Raw genomic sequence first — 17,291 nt, 5'->3', positions numbered from 1 at the left:
AGTAAATTCTGAACTCTGAAGACGCACTCCTGTCATCAATCCACCCCAGCAGACTTCCTTCATGATTTACAACCTGGATGAGAAGCATACTGAAGATATGCTCTAGATACCACACCATATTTTCTACAGGGTCAAAGCTTTCTCCTACAAGATTCTGCAATGCCTAACTAAGCACTCCGTGGAGAAAACAGGGTGATGCTTTCAAACACGATTAAGCTGCAGACTGGCGTGACGTTGGCGGCTGTGACAGCTGCTAGGCAGACTTCTGGAAGCAGGGGAGCCAGGGCAGCCCGGCCTGGGATTCCAGAGTTCTGGAAGCCTCCAGAGCTCATCTGGCTGGTGGCTGCTGCTGCTACTAAGTCGCCTCAGTCATGTCCGACTCCGTACGACCCCATAGATGGCAGCCCACCAGGCTCCTCCATCCATGGGATTTTCCAGGCAAGAGTACTGGAGTGGGGTGCCGCCTGGTGGAGCCCTCTTCATATGTGCGTGGCATTTCTGCCTGCACGTCTGTGAACACCCCCACAGGAACGCGCTGCTGCGTTGGCTTATCTTCCTGTCGCTGCTTCTCCTGCTGGTGGGTGGGCTGCATAGCCCTCTCATCCCCACTTCCATCTTTCCAGGAATGGCTGCTGCCATCACCTCATTAGCTAAGGGAGCTCTCTCGTTGCTCTCTCCTCCTGGCCACTCCCGGCATGAAGGGCAGACAGTTCCACTTCAAGTGCGTGCTGCTGCTAAGTCGTTTCAGTCATGTCCGACTCTGTGCGACCCCAGAGACGGCAGCCCACCAGGCTCTTCTGTCCCTGGGATTCTCCAGGCAAGAACACTGGAGTGGGTTGCCATTTCCTTCTCGAATGCATGAAAGTGAAAAGTGAAAGTGAAGTCGCTCAGTCGTGTCCGACTCGTAGCAACCCCATGGACGGCAGCCCACCAGGCTCCTCCGTCCAGGGGATTCTCCAGGCAAGAGTACTGACTGGAGTGGAGTGCCATTGCCTTCTCCGGCAAGTGTGTGAGCACCGCTTTAAAAATGGATGTGTTCAAGACGAGTGCTCCCTCACAGCATGCCATTTCATATCAAGTCCTCCTTATTGTTCAGAGTCAGGAAAAGGCGTCCGTGTGTGGATTTAGGCATTTTCAACAAATACGAAATCGGGTCAATTTGTTATTTTAAAATATGCTGGAGGTTAAACTATCCAGAAAATTTCTTTGCGCTAGTGGTATGGAATACTTCTCCTGGTACGTTCGTTATCTCACGCTTGGGCCTTTAATCCAGGTTTTCCAGGGTCCCGGTTTACATTTTCTAATATTGTTATGTACTTACTTTTAAATGAAAACCACCACCAAAAAAAAAAAAAAAGAGAGAAAAAGACTACAATGATAACCATACATTTAATACTGGCAAATACTCTGTTTATGAGACCCATGATTGTTTCAACAATAAATTGAATGTAGCTAATAAATTAAACATTGTACAGCAATAGAGGGTCATCGTCATGGCCCTGTATTACCTGGGTCTCTCTGTCTGTTGGCACGTCTCCGTATCTGCAATACTATGGGAACTGGTATTTATGAATCAAAGATAAGAGTACACGATGCTGGAGAATTTAAATTACTTTACTATTCTGTTTCCTCAAAGATAAATAAACAGCCAGAACACTCATCAGAAATGCTACTTTTGTGGGCATGCCAGGCTAGCGCTCTTTCTTGCATGGTGTGCCGTCAGGTCCTTCTGGCAAACCCTCACACACCACATTAGTTTTGAAAACCCAAGTGCAAACAATGAATAATTGCACAGATGGCCAATGAAACCGAGTTCTCTATTTTAGGATTTTTAAAGAGTTAAGCAAGACAAAACACAGAAATCAAACCTCCGTGAAAGAGCAGCTACACCACAGCACGTCAAATATCAAGTATTTATTTACCAAGTCAGTATTGTGGGGAGTGGGTTTCATCGTTTTGGTTCTTTAGGAGACAGCTGTCTCTTGTTTTCCCCAACCCTCACCTCCTCAGTCCTCACCCTGGCCCCAGCCCAGGTACTAAAGGAAACGAGAACAGGCCGAAATCAATGCTTTGGCCTCAGCATAACCTAACCTTCCAGCAGTATTTCAAACTACAAACCACTCACCTTCACGCCGTCTGTACTCTAGACACCCAGAAACAGGCCAGGCTCCCTGCATGTTTTATGCACTCCCTGCCCCGGGATGCCCTGAACAAACCACTCACTGGCCCTCAGTTCAGCTCCCTCACGGTGTCGTTACTGACTTAACCCGAGAGCAGTTTTTATTTTTCCCAACTCATGAGATTGTCTTTGTTCCTTTCTGACAGCACTCAGCCTGCATGCTCTGGTATTTCTGTAAACTTGTCTTCCTCTTCTCACAGTCCTGGAAGGCAGAGAGGCACTGGACATCCCTCTTACTGCCCAGCACTCGTCTCCTGCACTGGTGTTTTTCAATGACTGTTGGTTGCATAAATGCATCAAACAGCCCTTGCTCTGTTTTCAGTATCAGGACATGCTGTTCGGTGATGCACACCAGGTGAAAAACATATGATCCTTATTTATCAAAAGGAGACTGAGCCAAAGAGCCGCGCACCTACAAAACACCTTCATTTTCCCCAGTAAGCTCCCCCAGATCAGCTGTTTGGCTTAGTCCTCAGAAAGCTGTGTAGGTCTGACAAATATCTTCTGTAAACAAGTGTAAACATCTTTGCCAGATCCCTCTAGGGAGGACCAGCAGAACACATGCTTTCATTATGGTATGAGGTGATGCCGAGCATGGGCACAGCCCAAAGCGCACACTCAGGGCTCTCACCATGGCTGTGGAGAGACGTGTGTGCAATTCCACACAGCCATTCACAGGTCAGAGCACTTGGGTCAGGGACAGCTTCACAAAATACCTGAACTTACAGACTCGCACTGCGGGTTTACGCTGACTTACAAAGACATTTCATATCATTCCTAGTGAAAATAACTGGCATTGTGATCTGAGTGGCTTTCTATGTACTCTATAAGTCTATTGTTAGGTTACAATCAGTCAACGGCCAAAGAACAAAAGAGGGTGCATGTATACAAGAAGAGTATTTCTCAGGCCCATGACAAGCTCACTTACCGATTACTTGCAGAAACTCTGTGCTGCTGATTTGGGAGTCACTGATGCTGAAGGTTTCCTCTTGCCTTACCTCTCCCAGCAAAAATCCTTCCTGAAAGCAATGGGGGAAGAGAGTTGCAGCTAAAAACAAAAATGATTTTTACCGGAATTAAGAGGAATTGAGGACATCACAATTTTATAATAATTTTAACAATAATCCAAATAAACTTGTCACATAAACTACCATTCCATAAACCAACAGTTATATGACTAAAGTACTTTGTGACACAGCTATTAACTGAATTGTTTGAATAAAGGATTCCATGACAAGATGAAATATTATTTTAATCCCTTCCCCTAAAACCCGTTTTTCTGAAGTGAAAGTAAGTAGAGTGAATTCATCACCTAAATTCCACTAAGTGTAACAAGCAACATCAAAAAAGCTCAGGAAGCAGAAATATTCTAGGCTGCTTTCTTGAAACAGCATGTAATTTATTTCATTGTTTTAAAAACTCTGCTAATGACAATAGGGTAAAGAAAGAAGTTAATACAATGCACAACTAACTGCTCCTATGTGGGCTGGCAGGAGAAATTAGGATTCCAGCAAATAAGTTTTTCACTAGGTCAAAGTTTTTCCTTAATAAATGCTGAGATAAATTGATTTACTCCTTTGAGAACATACACCATCATCAACGATTCTGGATTACTCAGCACATAACCTACTGCTTCAGCATCTGCTAGAGTTCAGCACAAGCACCGCTGGAGAATGTTCACTCTAAATGGCAAATACCATCCCTGCAGGTGGTGAACTAACAGGCTGTCCCAGACTTCCCCTCCCTAGGCATCCTACACGGCTTACCCCTTCCCTCCATTCGGCTCTTCACTCAAACGGCACCTTATCAGAGAGGCCTTCCCTGGAGAGTGGAACAGAATCAAGAGTCTGCCACACACTGCTCCCTTTACCCTGCATCCTTTCTCTTCTCATATTTTTCTCCTGTTTCATATTTACACATACTAATGAATGCCTGCTCCGACTAAAATATGAGCTCCGTACGAGCCGGGATTCTATGTTCACTGTGCACTTCAGCACCTCGCACAGTGCCCAGCACACAAGAGCTGCTCAGCAAAGAGTGGCTGAATACATTTGGTGAAACAATGTCCTTTCTATTGTAGGTTGACTCTTCGAATAAATTTCCTAGTTTAAAAAGTCCCAGTTGGAATCTGTGGGGGTGAGGATGGAGAGATAGAGGCTTTTCAGCATAGCTGAATACATACATAACTCAATACAAAATACTGATTTAAAGGAGTGCAGTGTCATAAAAATCCCAAATCAGGCTTCGCTGGTGGCTCAGTGGTAAAGAATCCGCCTGCCGATGCAGGAGATATGGGTTCAGTCCTTGGTCTGGAAAGATCCCACGTGCCGCGGAGCAACGAAGCCTGTGCATCATAACCACTGAGCCCGTGCTCCAGAGCCTGGGAGCTGCAACTCCTGAGACCATGGGCCACAACTGCTGAGGCCCGAGCACCCAGAGCCCGTGCTCTGCAGCAAGAGAAGCCACTGCAATGCGAAGCCTGTGCACCTCAACGAGAGAGTAGCCCCCGCTCACCACAACCGCAGGAAAGCCCATGCAGCAACGAAAACACAGTCAAAAAAAAATTATATATGTACTAGAGAATCCATGACTACTAGTCTGGAAAACATGGACTAAAGCAGCTTGTTGTATCCTATGAAAGTCTTTCTTTATGAGTTCTCACTACAAAACACAAGCTGTGCCTTTGTAACAGATTAGAAAAATTTCTCTTTAGTCAAAGTGGAAAATACAATTGAAGATTCCTACACAACTTTAGACCTTAATATCTACAGATTCCTAGTGTTCCACAGCCCAAGGTTGCCAAATTTAGCAAATAAAAATGCAGGATACCCAGTTAAATCTGAATTTCAGATAAATGATGGATAATTTTAATGTAAGAAACAGGATATATTTATACTAAAAAATTGTTTACTGTTTATTTAAAATTCAGATTTAACTGGGTGCCCTGTATATTATCTGGCAGGCCTTAGTTTGAAAAAGTCGACAGTGACATCAAAACATTCTAAAGCTAAGTATAACACGGATGCTTATTTATCTATGGGTCTAGATTATCTGAACCACTCTTACTTTATAATAGTAGGCAAACTATAGTGTGTGGGCTAAATCCAGCCTAATGGCAGTTACTGTATGGCCTACAAGCTTAGAATAAGTTTCTACACTTTTAAATTGCTGAAATGAAAGAGAAAATGGGAGCAATATTTCATGATGTGTGAAAAATTATATAAAATTCAGCTTTGTGTCCACAAATAAAGCTTTATTGGAAGAAGTCATTCTAATTTATTTATTGTCTATGGCTCCTTTCTCCCTACCAACCGCAGGGCTGAGTAGTTGCTACAAAGGCCACAAGGCTCAGGAGGCCTAAAATAATTACTGTCTGGCTCTTCACAGAAAAAGTTTGCTAACTCCAGCACTACAGAATAATGAGTGGCTTTAAACTAATTTGCCAGGGCAAAACAATATACTACAAAAAGAAATTCTTGGTTCTTCAACTTTAAAATGTGTGAAATTTTAATTACTTTAAAGTATTCTACATATGTAACTGTGGCAAGGTTAATACAAAAGGTATCCTTGTAGAGGATAAGATACAAGTTGCAAACTATTGCCATTGGTAAAAATTTCTATGAAGTCTGGCACCATGCCTGGCATAGTGCAGATATTAAAGAGATATCTCTTGAATCAAGTTAGTAACAATCTAGGTAACATGGCCATCTCACTGTAGACTATAAAAAAATAAAAACTAAAACTATCCACTTTTCAACAGGTTGCTTACAGTAATTTTGCTTTATATATAAAACTGTGATATTACTAGGCACTCCAAGAACTAGAGAGGTTAAGAAACAGGACTGAAACCATGTTTAACACTTCCAGGCCACACGAGCAGGATCACAAACTACCTGTAGAAGGAACTGCATTACATTATTAAAGAGCTGGCTGCAGTACCAGGGGCCTTAGTGTCCAGAGACAGGAGCTGCCTCTGGAAAAACCCATGTTGTGTATTATTTCTATAGTTGATCTCTACCACTGAACTGAAGCAATGATCGGTACAACACTTTAATGCCATCCAATTTACTAATGAAATCACCTCTCTACGAAATCAGTTTTATTGATGGAACCTAGGATCGCAGACATCAAACCAAACCCAGTTCCCTCTTCTGCAGTGTTCTCATTTTGCTTTGTAATGACAACACCCTCCCTCCCACTACATTTATTTAGTGAACTTAAATAATTCACTACTCAAATCATGTTAACACAATCTCTCAACTTGGTGGGCAAATACGTAAAGACAAAAATTATCTAATGTCATAAAAGAATTTCCATCCAGAAGCCAGGGACATTAAAAAGGCACTTCCTATCACTCATACGTAAAGGCCTGTCACTTCCCTATTTTCACTGAGACTAGTTCCCGGGTCTTAGAACATTCGCCAGGGAACTAAACATGCAAGGGCAAGGCCAAAGTAGACCCTCCACCGAACACTCCTGGTTACATCTGCATTTTTCATCGAGGCGAAGAAAACACACGCTCGCATCTAACAAGAGTAGTGACAGCCATAGTTACCCTCGTCGCACTCCACAACAACCTGTCAGACCAGAGGGCGCGGCTGGGAGTCTCCGCTCCTAGACTGAAGCGGGGGTCTCTCGGTTCCTTTCCGACTCCGGACACCCCCCATTAGTCTCGAAGCCTGACTCAGGGAGGGGCAGGCGCTGGGTTTCCAGGACTAAGCGACTCCTGCCACTGTCGGTGGCCGGCCGGGAAAGCCCTCCCCACCGGGAGACTGCTGTCCTGGGACGGGCGTGCCGATGGAAGGCACCAAGTGAGGGGACGCCCATCTCGGGGTGGGGGGCGAAGGAGACCCGGGCAGCAAGAGTTCGCCGGCGGCGGGAGCCTCCCGGGTCATCAGTTCCTTCGCCAGCATAGGGGGCGAGGGGCAAAGGATCCCGGCTTCTCCGCAGGCGTCGGCCTGAGACCGAGGCCGGAAGCCCTAGCAGCCGCGGCGGGTTGCGGGGAGTGGTGGGGGGCCCAACACCTACGTGGTCGGCGTTGCTGTTGGCGCTGTGGAAACACACAGCGCTGAAGGTGTAGCCCGAAATGGAAGCCGCCATGATGGAAAGCTCCAACTCCCCCATCATGCCCCGCGGCGGGCACGGAGCCTTCCTGCCGGCCAGCCCCTTCGCATGCTGGGAAATGAAGTCTTCGACGGGTGAGGCCAAGGGGCCCGAGAGCCCCCGGAGTGAGGGGTGAGAGGTGCAAGGTTTGCCGCCTTCATCACCGATTTTAGCACTGCATCCTCCGCGTGCAGTCTCGTGCTCTGCGCATCCCAGACACGGCGCCTTCTGTTACAGGTCTTGGTCGTTCCCCAAACAGAGTTTTGTCTTTGCACGCGAAATTTTTTAGTATTAAAAGCCTCTATTTGCCATGCTCAAGGATAAAGGAGGGAGTTGATTTAGGCACTTGTTCGGTTTGGGTTTGATGCAGAAGTAACATGATGTGATTTCAGTTTCCACATGACCCCTCTGGCTGCAATGTCCAGGACATAGCGGCTGGGGAAGGGCGCCGTCACGGTAGTCCAGACGCTGGGTGCCAGTGGTTTGGGGGTGGATAGAAGTGAGATGCTGGTGGCAGTGGAGGTGTTAAGAAGCAATTGGATTCTGGGTATGAAAGAAGACAAATGTAATGAAAAATCCATGGGAAGAAGATAAAATCAGCATAAATAATAAATAACAGTGAAAATGAACTACAACTAACTTCAGGGAAGGAACTAAACTTTCTAATCATTATTCTTCAATTCGTTCAGTCTTGCAGGTTCAAAACCGAGATTGTAATCTCTCACAGAGCTCCTCCCAGCACACTTCTTCCAAACTCAGCAAACTGAACTGTTTTCTGACAGTTGCACAGGCCAACAACCTTGGAACATTCCTGATGCTCCCCTTTGATCAGTCAGCACAGTTTTCAAAAATACATCGAGAATCCTACAACTTGCCACAGCATACCCATCACAGTGGTCCAAGCTATCCTGGATCACTGTAACAGCCTCTAACTCAAGGGGTCTGAACTGGAGGCAGTTTTGCTCCATGGGACAGCAGGCAAAAATGAGACATTTTTGGATTTTACAACAGATGGGGGTGGGGGGGAGGGAGCGTGGGGTGCCACCTGCATTTAGTGGTGAGAGGTCAAGGAGGCCACTAAATATCCTACAACGCATAGGACAGACCCTCACAACAGAGAATGATCCCACCCCGAAAGTCCATTGTATGAGGATGAAAAAGGCAGTGTGCTCACACTTCTGCCTTTAACCCTTTCCCGGCCAAGTCTGTTCTCAGTGTATCAGCCAAAACTGTCACACCAAAACTTAAATTTAAATCTCATTGCTTCTTGGTTAAATCCCCAACCTTACAATGATCCGACTCCTTCATTTCTTGCTGCTGTCCCCTTTGTTCACTCTGCTACAGCTACACTAGACTTCCTTCTGCTTCCTGGATAACCCTATCTCATTCTACCTCGGGGGCTTGGCACTCACTGTTCTGTTCACCTGGAATGCTCTTCTCCCAGAAAGCTGCAGGTTGACTCCATAGTCTCTGCTCTAGATGTGGTGATGTGTGACCCATACGTCCCCTTGTAAGACTGATTGAATTATTCTTCCAGGTGCTGACAGCCCTTTCTTGGATTTATCCTTCCTGGAATTCTCATTGTCCAAGGTCAATCCTCTTTTTCTGGGCAAAAAAGCATTCGAGATCTAGTCAGTGTATCCACAGATGAATAAAGGCCCACATCCTTCAATCCAACCTGAAAATTCCGAAGGATCATCCCAGCGTCACAGTGTCCTGTCAGGGGAGAGGGTGTTAGCTGAGGCTCCGTTGTGATGGTACCCCAGCCTGACTACTTCCTCTGTCCAACCCTGCTTCTCTCTCTTCCCCAATAGGTGGTGATCTTGAGAGCAGTTCCTAATAAATTTCTTCCATGTTCATCTCAGTCTTACAGTCTGCTTCCTTGGGGACACAGCCTGTGGCAAACTCTTTTAGCTTTTCGCTCAGTGCTACCCTCTCAGAGAATCCATCCCTTCTGACCCTAACCAGGATCACCTGGAATCTGACTGTTGTTTTGCCAGTTGGGGAGCATTTGAGAACTCCTGAAAGCACAGTTTCAGAGAAGCTGTAGGTAAGCAGGGTTCCAGCTGCAGGGACTGGCAGTGTCAGAGCGACACAGGCAACCCAAAGTATACTCAGGGCCTCCCTCCTGTCTTGTGTAACGAGCACCTGGCAGGAGGGACTGTGTTCCTTGGCACATTCCAGGTTCTCCCTGGTGATGGGCAGCTCTGCTCTGATCCAGCTTCTCTATCCCCCCACCAAGAATGTTGTCCTGGGAGATCAGAGGTGGTGCCCCACTCAGGACTAAACACTCAGAGTAATCCTGGAGCCAAAGAAGGAACTCTGTATAAATCGTGTTTTTTTCCAGGGCTCCATACCAACAACTGTTTATAGCATTCATCACACAGAGCAATCTTAAGTGTTGGCAAGACATCAGATTGAACAGAGCTGTATCTTTCATGGGCGCATCTTAATTAGAACCTAAAACCTTTTAAGACCCACTCAGTCACATTCAAGCTCCCTCTCTCGAGCATTGAGCATCAAGTCTAGAAAAGATCAAAACAACCATTCACTCAGGGCAGCCCTAATTGACTGTGGCATCTGGTGGTTTTATTACTCTGTAATAAGGTTATGCACTTTCTTGAGTTCTCTAATCACTATACACATAGATTCCCATCTGTCTTTTACCATATTCTACACCAGCACTTGCCTGAAGATCTTGGAACGTCTTGCGTCACAGGACATACACATGTGGTCATAACTGGGATTTCTGTGAGCTGGAAAGGCAACTATTGATACCGCTCACCTCCAGGGACTTGTTAAGGTTCACTGGTTGGGAGCAGTCTCTCCCCAGTGAGGTGCTCCTGCGGAAGCTGAAGCACGCAGAGGTTAGGGGTATTGGAAAGGGCCAGGTGCCTGGTTAGCTGCTTCGTGGAGACAGCATCCTGACTTCACTTAGAGCTTTCTTCTCATTCAGCTCTCCTATCACCCGTGGTTGGCTACTTGGGCGGGCGGGAAGCGGTGGGGGTGGGGGACCCTAGGGCATTCATTTCACCTGGCATAAAGTCCTTCCTCCACCAGTGACCTCAAGTCAGAAGAGGCCAGAATGCTAATTATCAAGGCAGGGTGCCAGCCACAAATGGAATTAGCTTTGGGCAGGAAAGCCAAATACTGCGATGGTCCGTCCCACCCATTTCTCAGATCTACCCACGACGTGGAGAGATGAGGTTATCTGTAAGTGTGGGTCGCTGAACGCTGTCAGCTTAGTTATCTGCTGTGGCTTCCCCACCGCCGGGCTTTTTCCAAAATGCAATGGCTTGAATAGTCCCTCACAAACAGCCGTCCCCATATCTAAGGTGCGCATACGCCGGGCATCCCGAAGCAGTGGGTGCGTCTGACGCTGGCTGGAGAGAGGGGGGACAGAGGCGAGGCCTAGCCCGGTGCACTCCTGGGCTAGGGTCCGAGGCGGCGCCGGGAGGAGCGCAAAACATCCGACCCCGCGGGGGCCGGAGCAGTAGAGAGGGTGGCCTCCCGCCTCCTAGAGGCGCCAGCCCGCCCGTCCGCTCTGCCCGCGCAGCGTCTCTATGGCGGCCCCAACGGCCGTCCGGGGCGCGGAGCGCGATGAACGAGGGCGCGGACTACGGCGGCGGCGCGGGAGGCGCGGCGCGGCCCCCAGGGTGCGGCCCCGAAGGGGATGGGTTTGTCCCGTCTGCGCTGGGAACCCGAGAGCAGTGAGTGTGGCGCGGGGCAGGGGAGGGTGAGCGTGGCTGTCTGGCCCAGGCCCCGGGAGAGGGGACGGAGGCATGGATCCCTGACGTGGTGATGGTGGTGGTGGGGGTCCCGGAAGATGGGGAGAGCGTGAGCGGGGCGTGATGGGTGGAAGCCGCAAGGGCCACCTTGGGAGAGAGTCAGGGCGACCTTCGGGATGGAGTCCGGAGGGCCACATGTGAACAGGCCTTTCAAAGACTTTGACGTCTGAGGGGCCCGTGGGGTGCGGGGCGGGCCTTAAAGCTCCTGAGTGGGCTTTTTCAGGGAGTCTTACGCTTTTGGGGGTAGGCTTGAGGAAAGGGCGGTGGTGGAGAAGACTCTTGAGAGCCCATTGGACTGCAAGGAGATCCAACCAGTCCATCCTAAAGGAGATCAGTCCTGCGTGTTCATTGGAAGGACTGATGTTGAAGCTGAAACTCCAATACTTTGGCCACCTGATGCGAATAACTGTCTCACTGAAAAAGACCCTGATGCTGGGAAAGATTGAAGGCGGGAGGAGAAGGGGACGACAGAGGATGGGGTGGTTGGATGGCATCACCGGCTCGATGGACATGAGTTTGAGCCACCTCCGGGAATTGGTGATGGACACGGAGGCCTGGTGTGCTGCGGTTAATGGGGTTGCAAAGAGTCGGACACGACTGAGCGACTGAACTGAACTGAGGAAAGGGAACTAGCGAGCGTGGGTCTGACAAGTAGGGCTGGTGGGCAAGGGTAGGAGGCCGGGCGACAATTGCCCGGCTTAGGGACCTGAGACGGAGAAGGCAGTGGCACCCCACTCCAGTACTCTTGCCTGGAGAATCCCAGGGACGGGGGAGCCTGGTGGGCTTCCGTCTATGGGGTCACACAGAGTCGGACACGACTGAAGCGACTTAGCAGCAGCAGCAGCAGTACATTATTAGTACAGTACTAGTACAAGGAGACGGAGAAGGCGATGGCACCCCACTCCAGTACTCTTGCCTGGAAAATCCCATGGACGGAGGAACCTGGTAAGCTACAGTCCATGGGGTTTCTAGGAGTCCGACACGACTGAGCGACTTCCCTTTCACTTTTCACTTTCATGCATTGGAGAAGGAAATGGCAACCCACTCCAGTGTTCTTGCCTGGAGAATCCCAGGGACAGGGGAGCCTGGTGGGCTGCCGTCTCTGGGGTCGCACAGAGTCGGACACGACTGAAGCGACTTAGCAGCAGCAGCACGGACCTGAGAAGGTTCAGTGGATGAGGGCAGAGACATGGAAGCTAGGAGGGGTGGGAGTCGGGGATGGTCTAAGGAGGGAGCAAGGACACAGTGGACATCTTGGGGTAGGAGAAAGCGATCTGACCTAAGCAGACGCTCAGTAACCATGTAGTGGGTTAGTAGATAGATGAATGAGTGACCGTGGGGAAAGGTAAGGATGAGAGGTAACTGGGAGAGAGACCAGGGATTCTAGAGACAGGAAGTAGGAAGAGGCGGCCATTGATGGGGGAGGAGTCCTTAAAAGGAGTAAGAGTAAGTTTTAAACTTAAAGCTGACTTTTAAGCGGAGCTTATCTTTAATGAATTCCATTGTGAGTAATCACCTCACTGATAGAAAATTCTCATATCTCTGCATTTGAGACTGAAATGTACTGTAATGACGCTGCCTGTACAGTTTTGGACTTGTGTTTGGGACTTAGGGATTCTTGGACGGATACTCCTTTGTATTTTTAAAGCTAAAACATACACCGTTTTTAATGTTAGGCATTGTTCTGAGTGCTGTGCATGTATACATTTACTCTCATTTTTATAACATGAGGATGTTAAGAGATTGAGCGATGTGCACTTATCAACACTAATAATGTTTTAAGTTTCTGTCATAGCTATCCTTGTATGAGAACTATACATTGAATTCATAATACAGTTTAATTCAATAATTCGGTTTGCATTTGATTATTTATATAGTTGGGATGCTGTCTATAAGAGAGAACTGCAAACTTTCCAAGAATACGGAGATACAGGAGAAATCTGGTGAGTTAGAGAAAATAGTGGGATTATGATCCAGAAGCTTATGTGGGTGTGTGTGTGTATCTTTTAAGTGCTTATCCCAGAGAAAGTAAAAATCTTGGGAACCTTGGACTGAGTCTGGCTTAAATGGGTAGATTTAAAGAATCACTCTCTTTTCTTTTTTAATGGCCTAAGTATAAATTTGATGACAGTCTTAGGAAATAACCCTGATTCTGTAATTGTCCATTTTCAATAAGCAATGCAGTTTTGAACCAACAGCATGTACAAATGTTAATGCTGATGTAGAGAAATGTTGATAAGTAACATATCAACCTTATCCATTCTGTTATATTCTTGGGAGTGTTTCCTTCTTAATAATAGAGATGAAGATTAAGTTTACAGATAGTATTTCTTACTTAAAAAAAAAAATGTTAGTTGAGCATATTGAATAAGCTATGTAGGTGGGATATAGCTGTAACCTTTGTTCTCTAGCCCTTGGTAGTTGGACTGACTGATTCTCTGTTTCTAATAGGTTTGGAGAAGAGAGTATGACTCGACTAATAAGGTGGATGCAGAAACACAAGATTCCATTGGATGCTTCAGTGCTTGATATTGGAACTGGAAATGGTGTTTTCCTGGTTGAACTTGTTGGTACTATTAATATTCATGTGTTAGAGCCAAATTTAAAAATGAAATTAGGAAAAAAGACCTTGCAATTAGGGATACTCTAATCTAACAGTCTAATCCAGCAGTCTAACTCTCAAGTAGTAAAGCTGTCATGCCACTTAGTTTGAGAGTCACATAGTATGAGAGGAGACTGTATGGGCTGTGAGAAAGCACTAAATGAGAAAAACGGGGGATCTGAGTTCTGGTCTTGGTCCTTCTTGCTATAGTCTCGACCTTGAACAAGCTCTTTTTTCTTTTCTCAGCTTTAGTTCTTTCTTAAAGATTTTACCTAGGTGATCTCTATGGGTTTCTTCTAGTTCAAAACTCTGGAAATCTGTATGTATTGCAATATAAAAGAAAGGTGATTTTTTGTACTTCCAGTAGAACATATCCCTCTTCTCAGGTGAGCACATGGTTTGAAGGGTGTTTTGCATATGGTTTGCAAAGAGCATTTTGTCCATGGAACTAAGTTTTGGTGCAGGGTCTGCTCCTAGCTAAACTGTCGCTGTTATATGCCTGTAGTGCCAAGTGCTGTGGAGGAAGTGTGAGACGGGCTTCATCTTTGATAGTTCTACTGTTTTAGTTTGTAAGGATATGTACATAACAGTCAGATGTATTAAGTGACTACTACCTGCCAAGCCTTGTGCTGGGCACTGGAAATATGAAAATTTAGACCCTGGTGCTTGAGTTATTCACAGTACAGTATAGACTGACATAGACATGAATAACTAATGCTATAGCTTGATCTGTACAATAACATATATGCTGAGTGTAGGAAAGGGAGTGATTAAAGGGAGTCATTTGGGGAAGAGGGAAGAGAAAGGGTCTTAGAGGAGCTAATATCCAAGATTGGTGGAAATTGTGTTGAGTGTGAGTAGAGTATAAAGAGGGAGAGAATTTCAAGAAGTGGAAACAGTATTTAAAGGGATGAAGGTTTGAAACAGCATAACATGTTCTGGCCCTCTAAATTTGGTAAATTAGATTATAAAGTGTGTTGTGGGATAGACAGAACGGAGGATTAGATTAATTAAAAGTAGGAGCCATATCATGCCATGTGTAAGAGCTTAGATTTTGATTTTCGGCTATGGGGAGCCATTCAAATGTTTGAAGCCATGAAATATGATTAGAAAAAATTGTAATAATTTTTTTTGAAATGTTGGGGTGTTGCATATGTACATTAAAGTGTGCAAACCAAACGAGTATGACTCAGTGCATTATCACAGTGAACAGACCTATCACTCTAATCAAGATGTAGAATATTACAGACTCTAGAGACCCCCCCCTTGAATTCCCTACTAATCCTCTCAGAGTTATTCCTCCTTCCTCTCTAAAGGTTATCACAGGGGTTTTAACATCATAGATTAATTTGCCTATTTTGGATGTATAAATGTAAGCCTTCAGTGTGTGCTTTCCAGTGTCTTTTGCTCAGCATTCTGTGAGAGTCACTCAACTTGTTGCTCGTAGCAGTTGATTCATTTTTGTTGCTGTATATGATTCTTTGTACGATTATATCACAGTTTTACTTACTCATTCTGTTGTTTACCTGTAGATTCTTTTGGATTTTAGTAGCTTACATGTAGAGGCTAATGATTTATCCTTTGTGACTGATAGTTTAACTATAGGTTCTTTTACAGACTGAAAGACTAACACACACACACACACACATATAATTATGCAAACTGTAAATAATGGTAGTTTTAATCTTTCCTTTCCAATCCTTTGTATTTTCCCCCTTGTTACACTGTTGGGATCTTTGGGAGAATGTTAAAAATCAGTGGTGACAGAAGACATCCTTGTCTTTTTTGCCCTTTTCAGAGAATGCATTTGGTGTTGCACTGTTAGGTATGATGTATCTAATGAGTTAGTTTTGTAGATAACTCTGTTATCAGACCAAAGTTTCCTCGTATTTCTCCTTTGCTAAGTATGTGTGTGTGCTGTTATTGATTAAATGTTTTTCCTGTATCTATTGAGATAATTATGTGAATTTTTTCCTGTATTCTGTTCATGTTAAATGCGTTTCGAGAATAAACCCAACTGATATGTAATAGATCAGTTTGAGAAGGATTTACATCTTTATAATGTTGAGTCTGTGAATCCATGGACATGATGAATTCGTCCATTTATTTAGTTCTTAATTTTCTCTCAGTAGTATTTTGTTGTTTTCTCTGTAGAGATCTTATATATTTTTCCTTGATTGACTCCTAGTTTTTTGTTGTTGTAATTGCTATTGTTACGCTTTTAAAATTTCATTTTCTAATAGTTTATTGCTATTATGTATAAGTACAAGAGATTTTTATATTGGTCTTGTATCCAGTGATTCACACATTCTTTCCAATAGTTAGTTTATAGATTCTTTTTTAAAATTAAAAAAAAAAATTTAAACATTTTATATTGGAATAAAGTTTCAGGTGTACAGCAAAGTGATTCAGTTATGTATATACATGTATGTATTCTTTTTCAAATTCTTTTCCCATTTAGTGTGTTACATAATATTGAGTAGACTTCCCATAGGGATACAGTAGGTCCTATAGATTCTTGTGGGTTTTCTATAAAGACTTTAATGTCATGTGTAAATAATAGTGGTATTTCTTCTGTTCCATTCTTAATATTTTATTTATTAAAATGCTGTGTACTCTTCAGGTCAACGTAGAATAGAAATCATGAAGGCAGATAGCCCTCTAACACTGCCTGTTGTAAGAGGAAAGCTTCTAATATTTCACTGTTAAATATGATATTAGCGCTAGGCTTTTGTAGGTATTTATTGAAATTGATGATGTTTCTTTATATTCTAGATTGTTAAGAGTTTTTAATCTTAATGGATAGTGCACTTGATCTTTTGCTTTCTTTGATATTCATTGATATGATCAGATGATTTTTCTTCTTGATTTTGTTAGAATTGAATTGATTGATTTTGGTGGGGGCTCCTCAGTTTTTTTTTTAATTGACAATTTTATTGAGATAATTTTAGTGGTTGATTGATTTTAAAACAAACTTCCATTCCTGAAGTAAACTATGTTTGGTCATGGTGTATTATCCTTTTCATATAATGTTGGATTTGATTTGGTAGTATTTTACTTAGGAATTATATAGTATCCTGTTAGTCACTCAGTCATGTCTGACTCTTTGCGACCCCATGGACTGCAGCCCACCAGGCTCCTCTGTACATAGGATTTTCCAGGCAAGGATACTGGAGTGGTTTGCCATTTCCTTCTCCAGCAGATCTTCCCGAGCCAGGGATCGAACCCAGGTCTCTTGCACTGCAGGCAGATTGTATATAGCTTTATAAGAGAGATTAACCAGTAATTTTTCTTACTTGGAATTTTAATGTAAGGTTTTTTTTAATCAAGGTTATGCTGCTCTAATAAAATGAGATGAGAATTGTCTTTATTTTTTTCAGATGATTTTTGTAAGATTGGCTTTGTTTCTTAGATGTTTGGAAGAATTCCTGGTGACATACTGTGAATGCTGTCTTGACTAATGTAGCTTTTCAGTGAATCTTTAAGTTGGGTAGTGTGAGTCTTTCAACTGTGTTCTTTTTCAAATGTTGTTTTGTCTGTTCTAGTTCCTTTACATTTCCAAAGGAATTTGAGAATTAATTTGTAAACATCTACAAAAGAATCCATGCTGAAAATTTGG

General features: G+C 44.6%; 2 protein-coding genes across 7 annotated transcripts in view; one reads left to right on the top strand and one right to left on the bottom strand.

Annotated features, from left to right (window-relative positions):
- ABRAXAS2 (abraxas 2, BRISC complex subunit) overlaps positions 1–7,337 on the bottom strand; it is a 28,799-nt gene extending 21,462 nt beyond the window's left edge. The window contains exons 1-2 of the mRNA XM_055560824.1: positions 7,208–7,337; positions 3,108–3,198 (exon numbers count right to left, since the gene is read on the bottom strand). Of these exons, the coding sequence (XP_055416799.1) occupies positions 3,108–3,198; positions 7,208–7,306 (190 nt within the window). The 5' untranslated portion in view covers positions 7,307–7,337. The remainder of the gene's footprint in view (positions 1–3,107; positions 3,199–7,207) is intronic.
- A 3,478-nt stretch (positions 7,338–10,815) lies between these two features.
- EEF1AKMT2 (EEF1A lysine methyltransferase 2) overlaps positions 10,816–17,291 on the top strand; it is a 32,210-nt gene continuing 25,734 nt past the window's right edge. For 2 of the 6 annotated variants that reach the window (XR_008707246.1, XM_055560828.1), the window contains exons 1-3: positions 10,822–10,992; positions 12,948–13,013; positions 13,522–13,636. Coding sequence is in view for 5 of the 6 variants with exons in the window: in XM_055560828.1 (XP_055416803.1) it covers positions 10,883–10,992; positions 12,948–13,013; positions 13,522–13,636 (291 nt within the window). In the remaining variant the exon portion in view is untranslated. Of the gene's footprint in view, positions 10,993–12,947; positions 13,014–13,521; positions 13,641–17,291 lie in introns of all 6 variants that reach the window. The other 4 variants (XM_055560826.1, XM_055560827.1, XM_055560829.1 and 1 more) reach the window with 4 other exon arrangements.

The sequence above is a fragment of the Bubalus kerabau genome, chromosome 22 (assembly GCF_029407905.1).
Source record: "Bubalus kerabau isolate K-KA32 ecotype Philippines breed swamp buffalo chromosome 22, PCC_UOA_SB_1v2, whole genome shotgun sequence".
In the NCBI taxonomy this organism is placed as follows: Eukaryota; Metazoa; Chordata; class Mammalia; order Artiodactyla; family Bovidae; genus Bubalus; species Bubalus kerabau.
The sequence above is the reverse complement of the archived record's forward strand: the minus strand, read 5'-3'. Positions and strand labels throughout refer to the sequence as shown.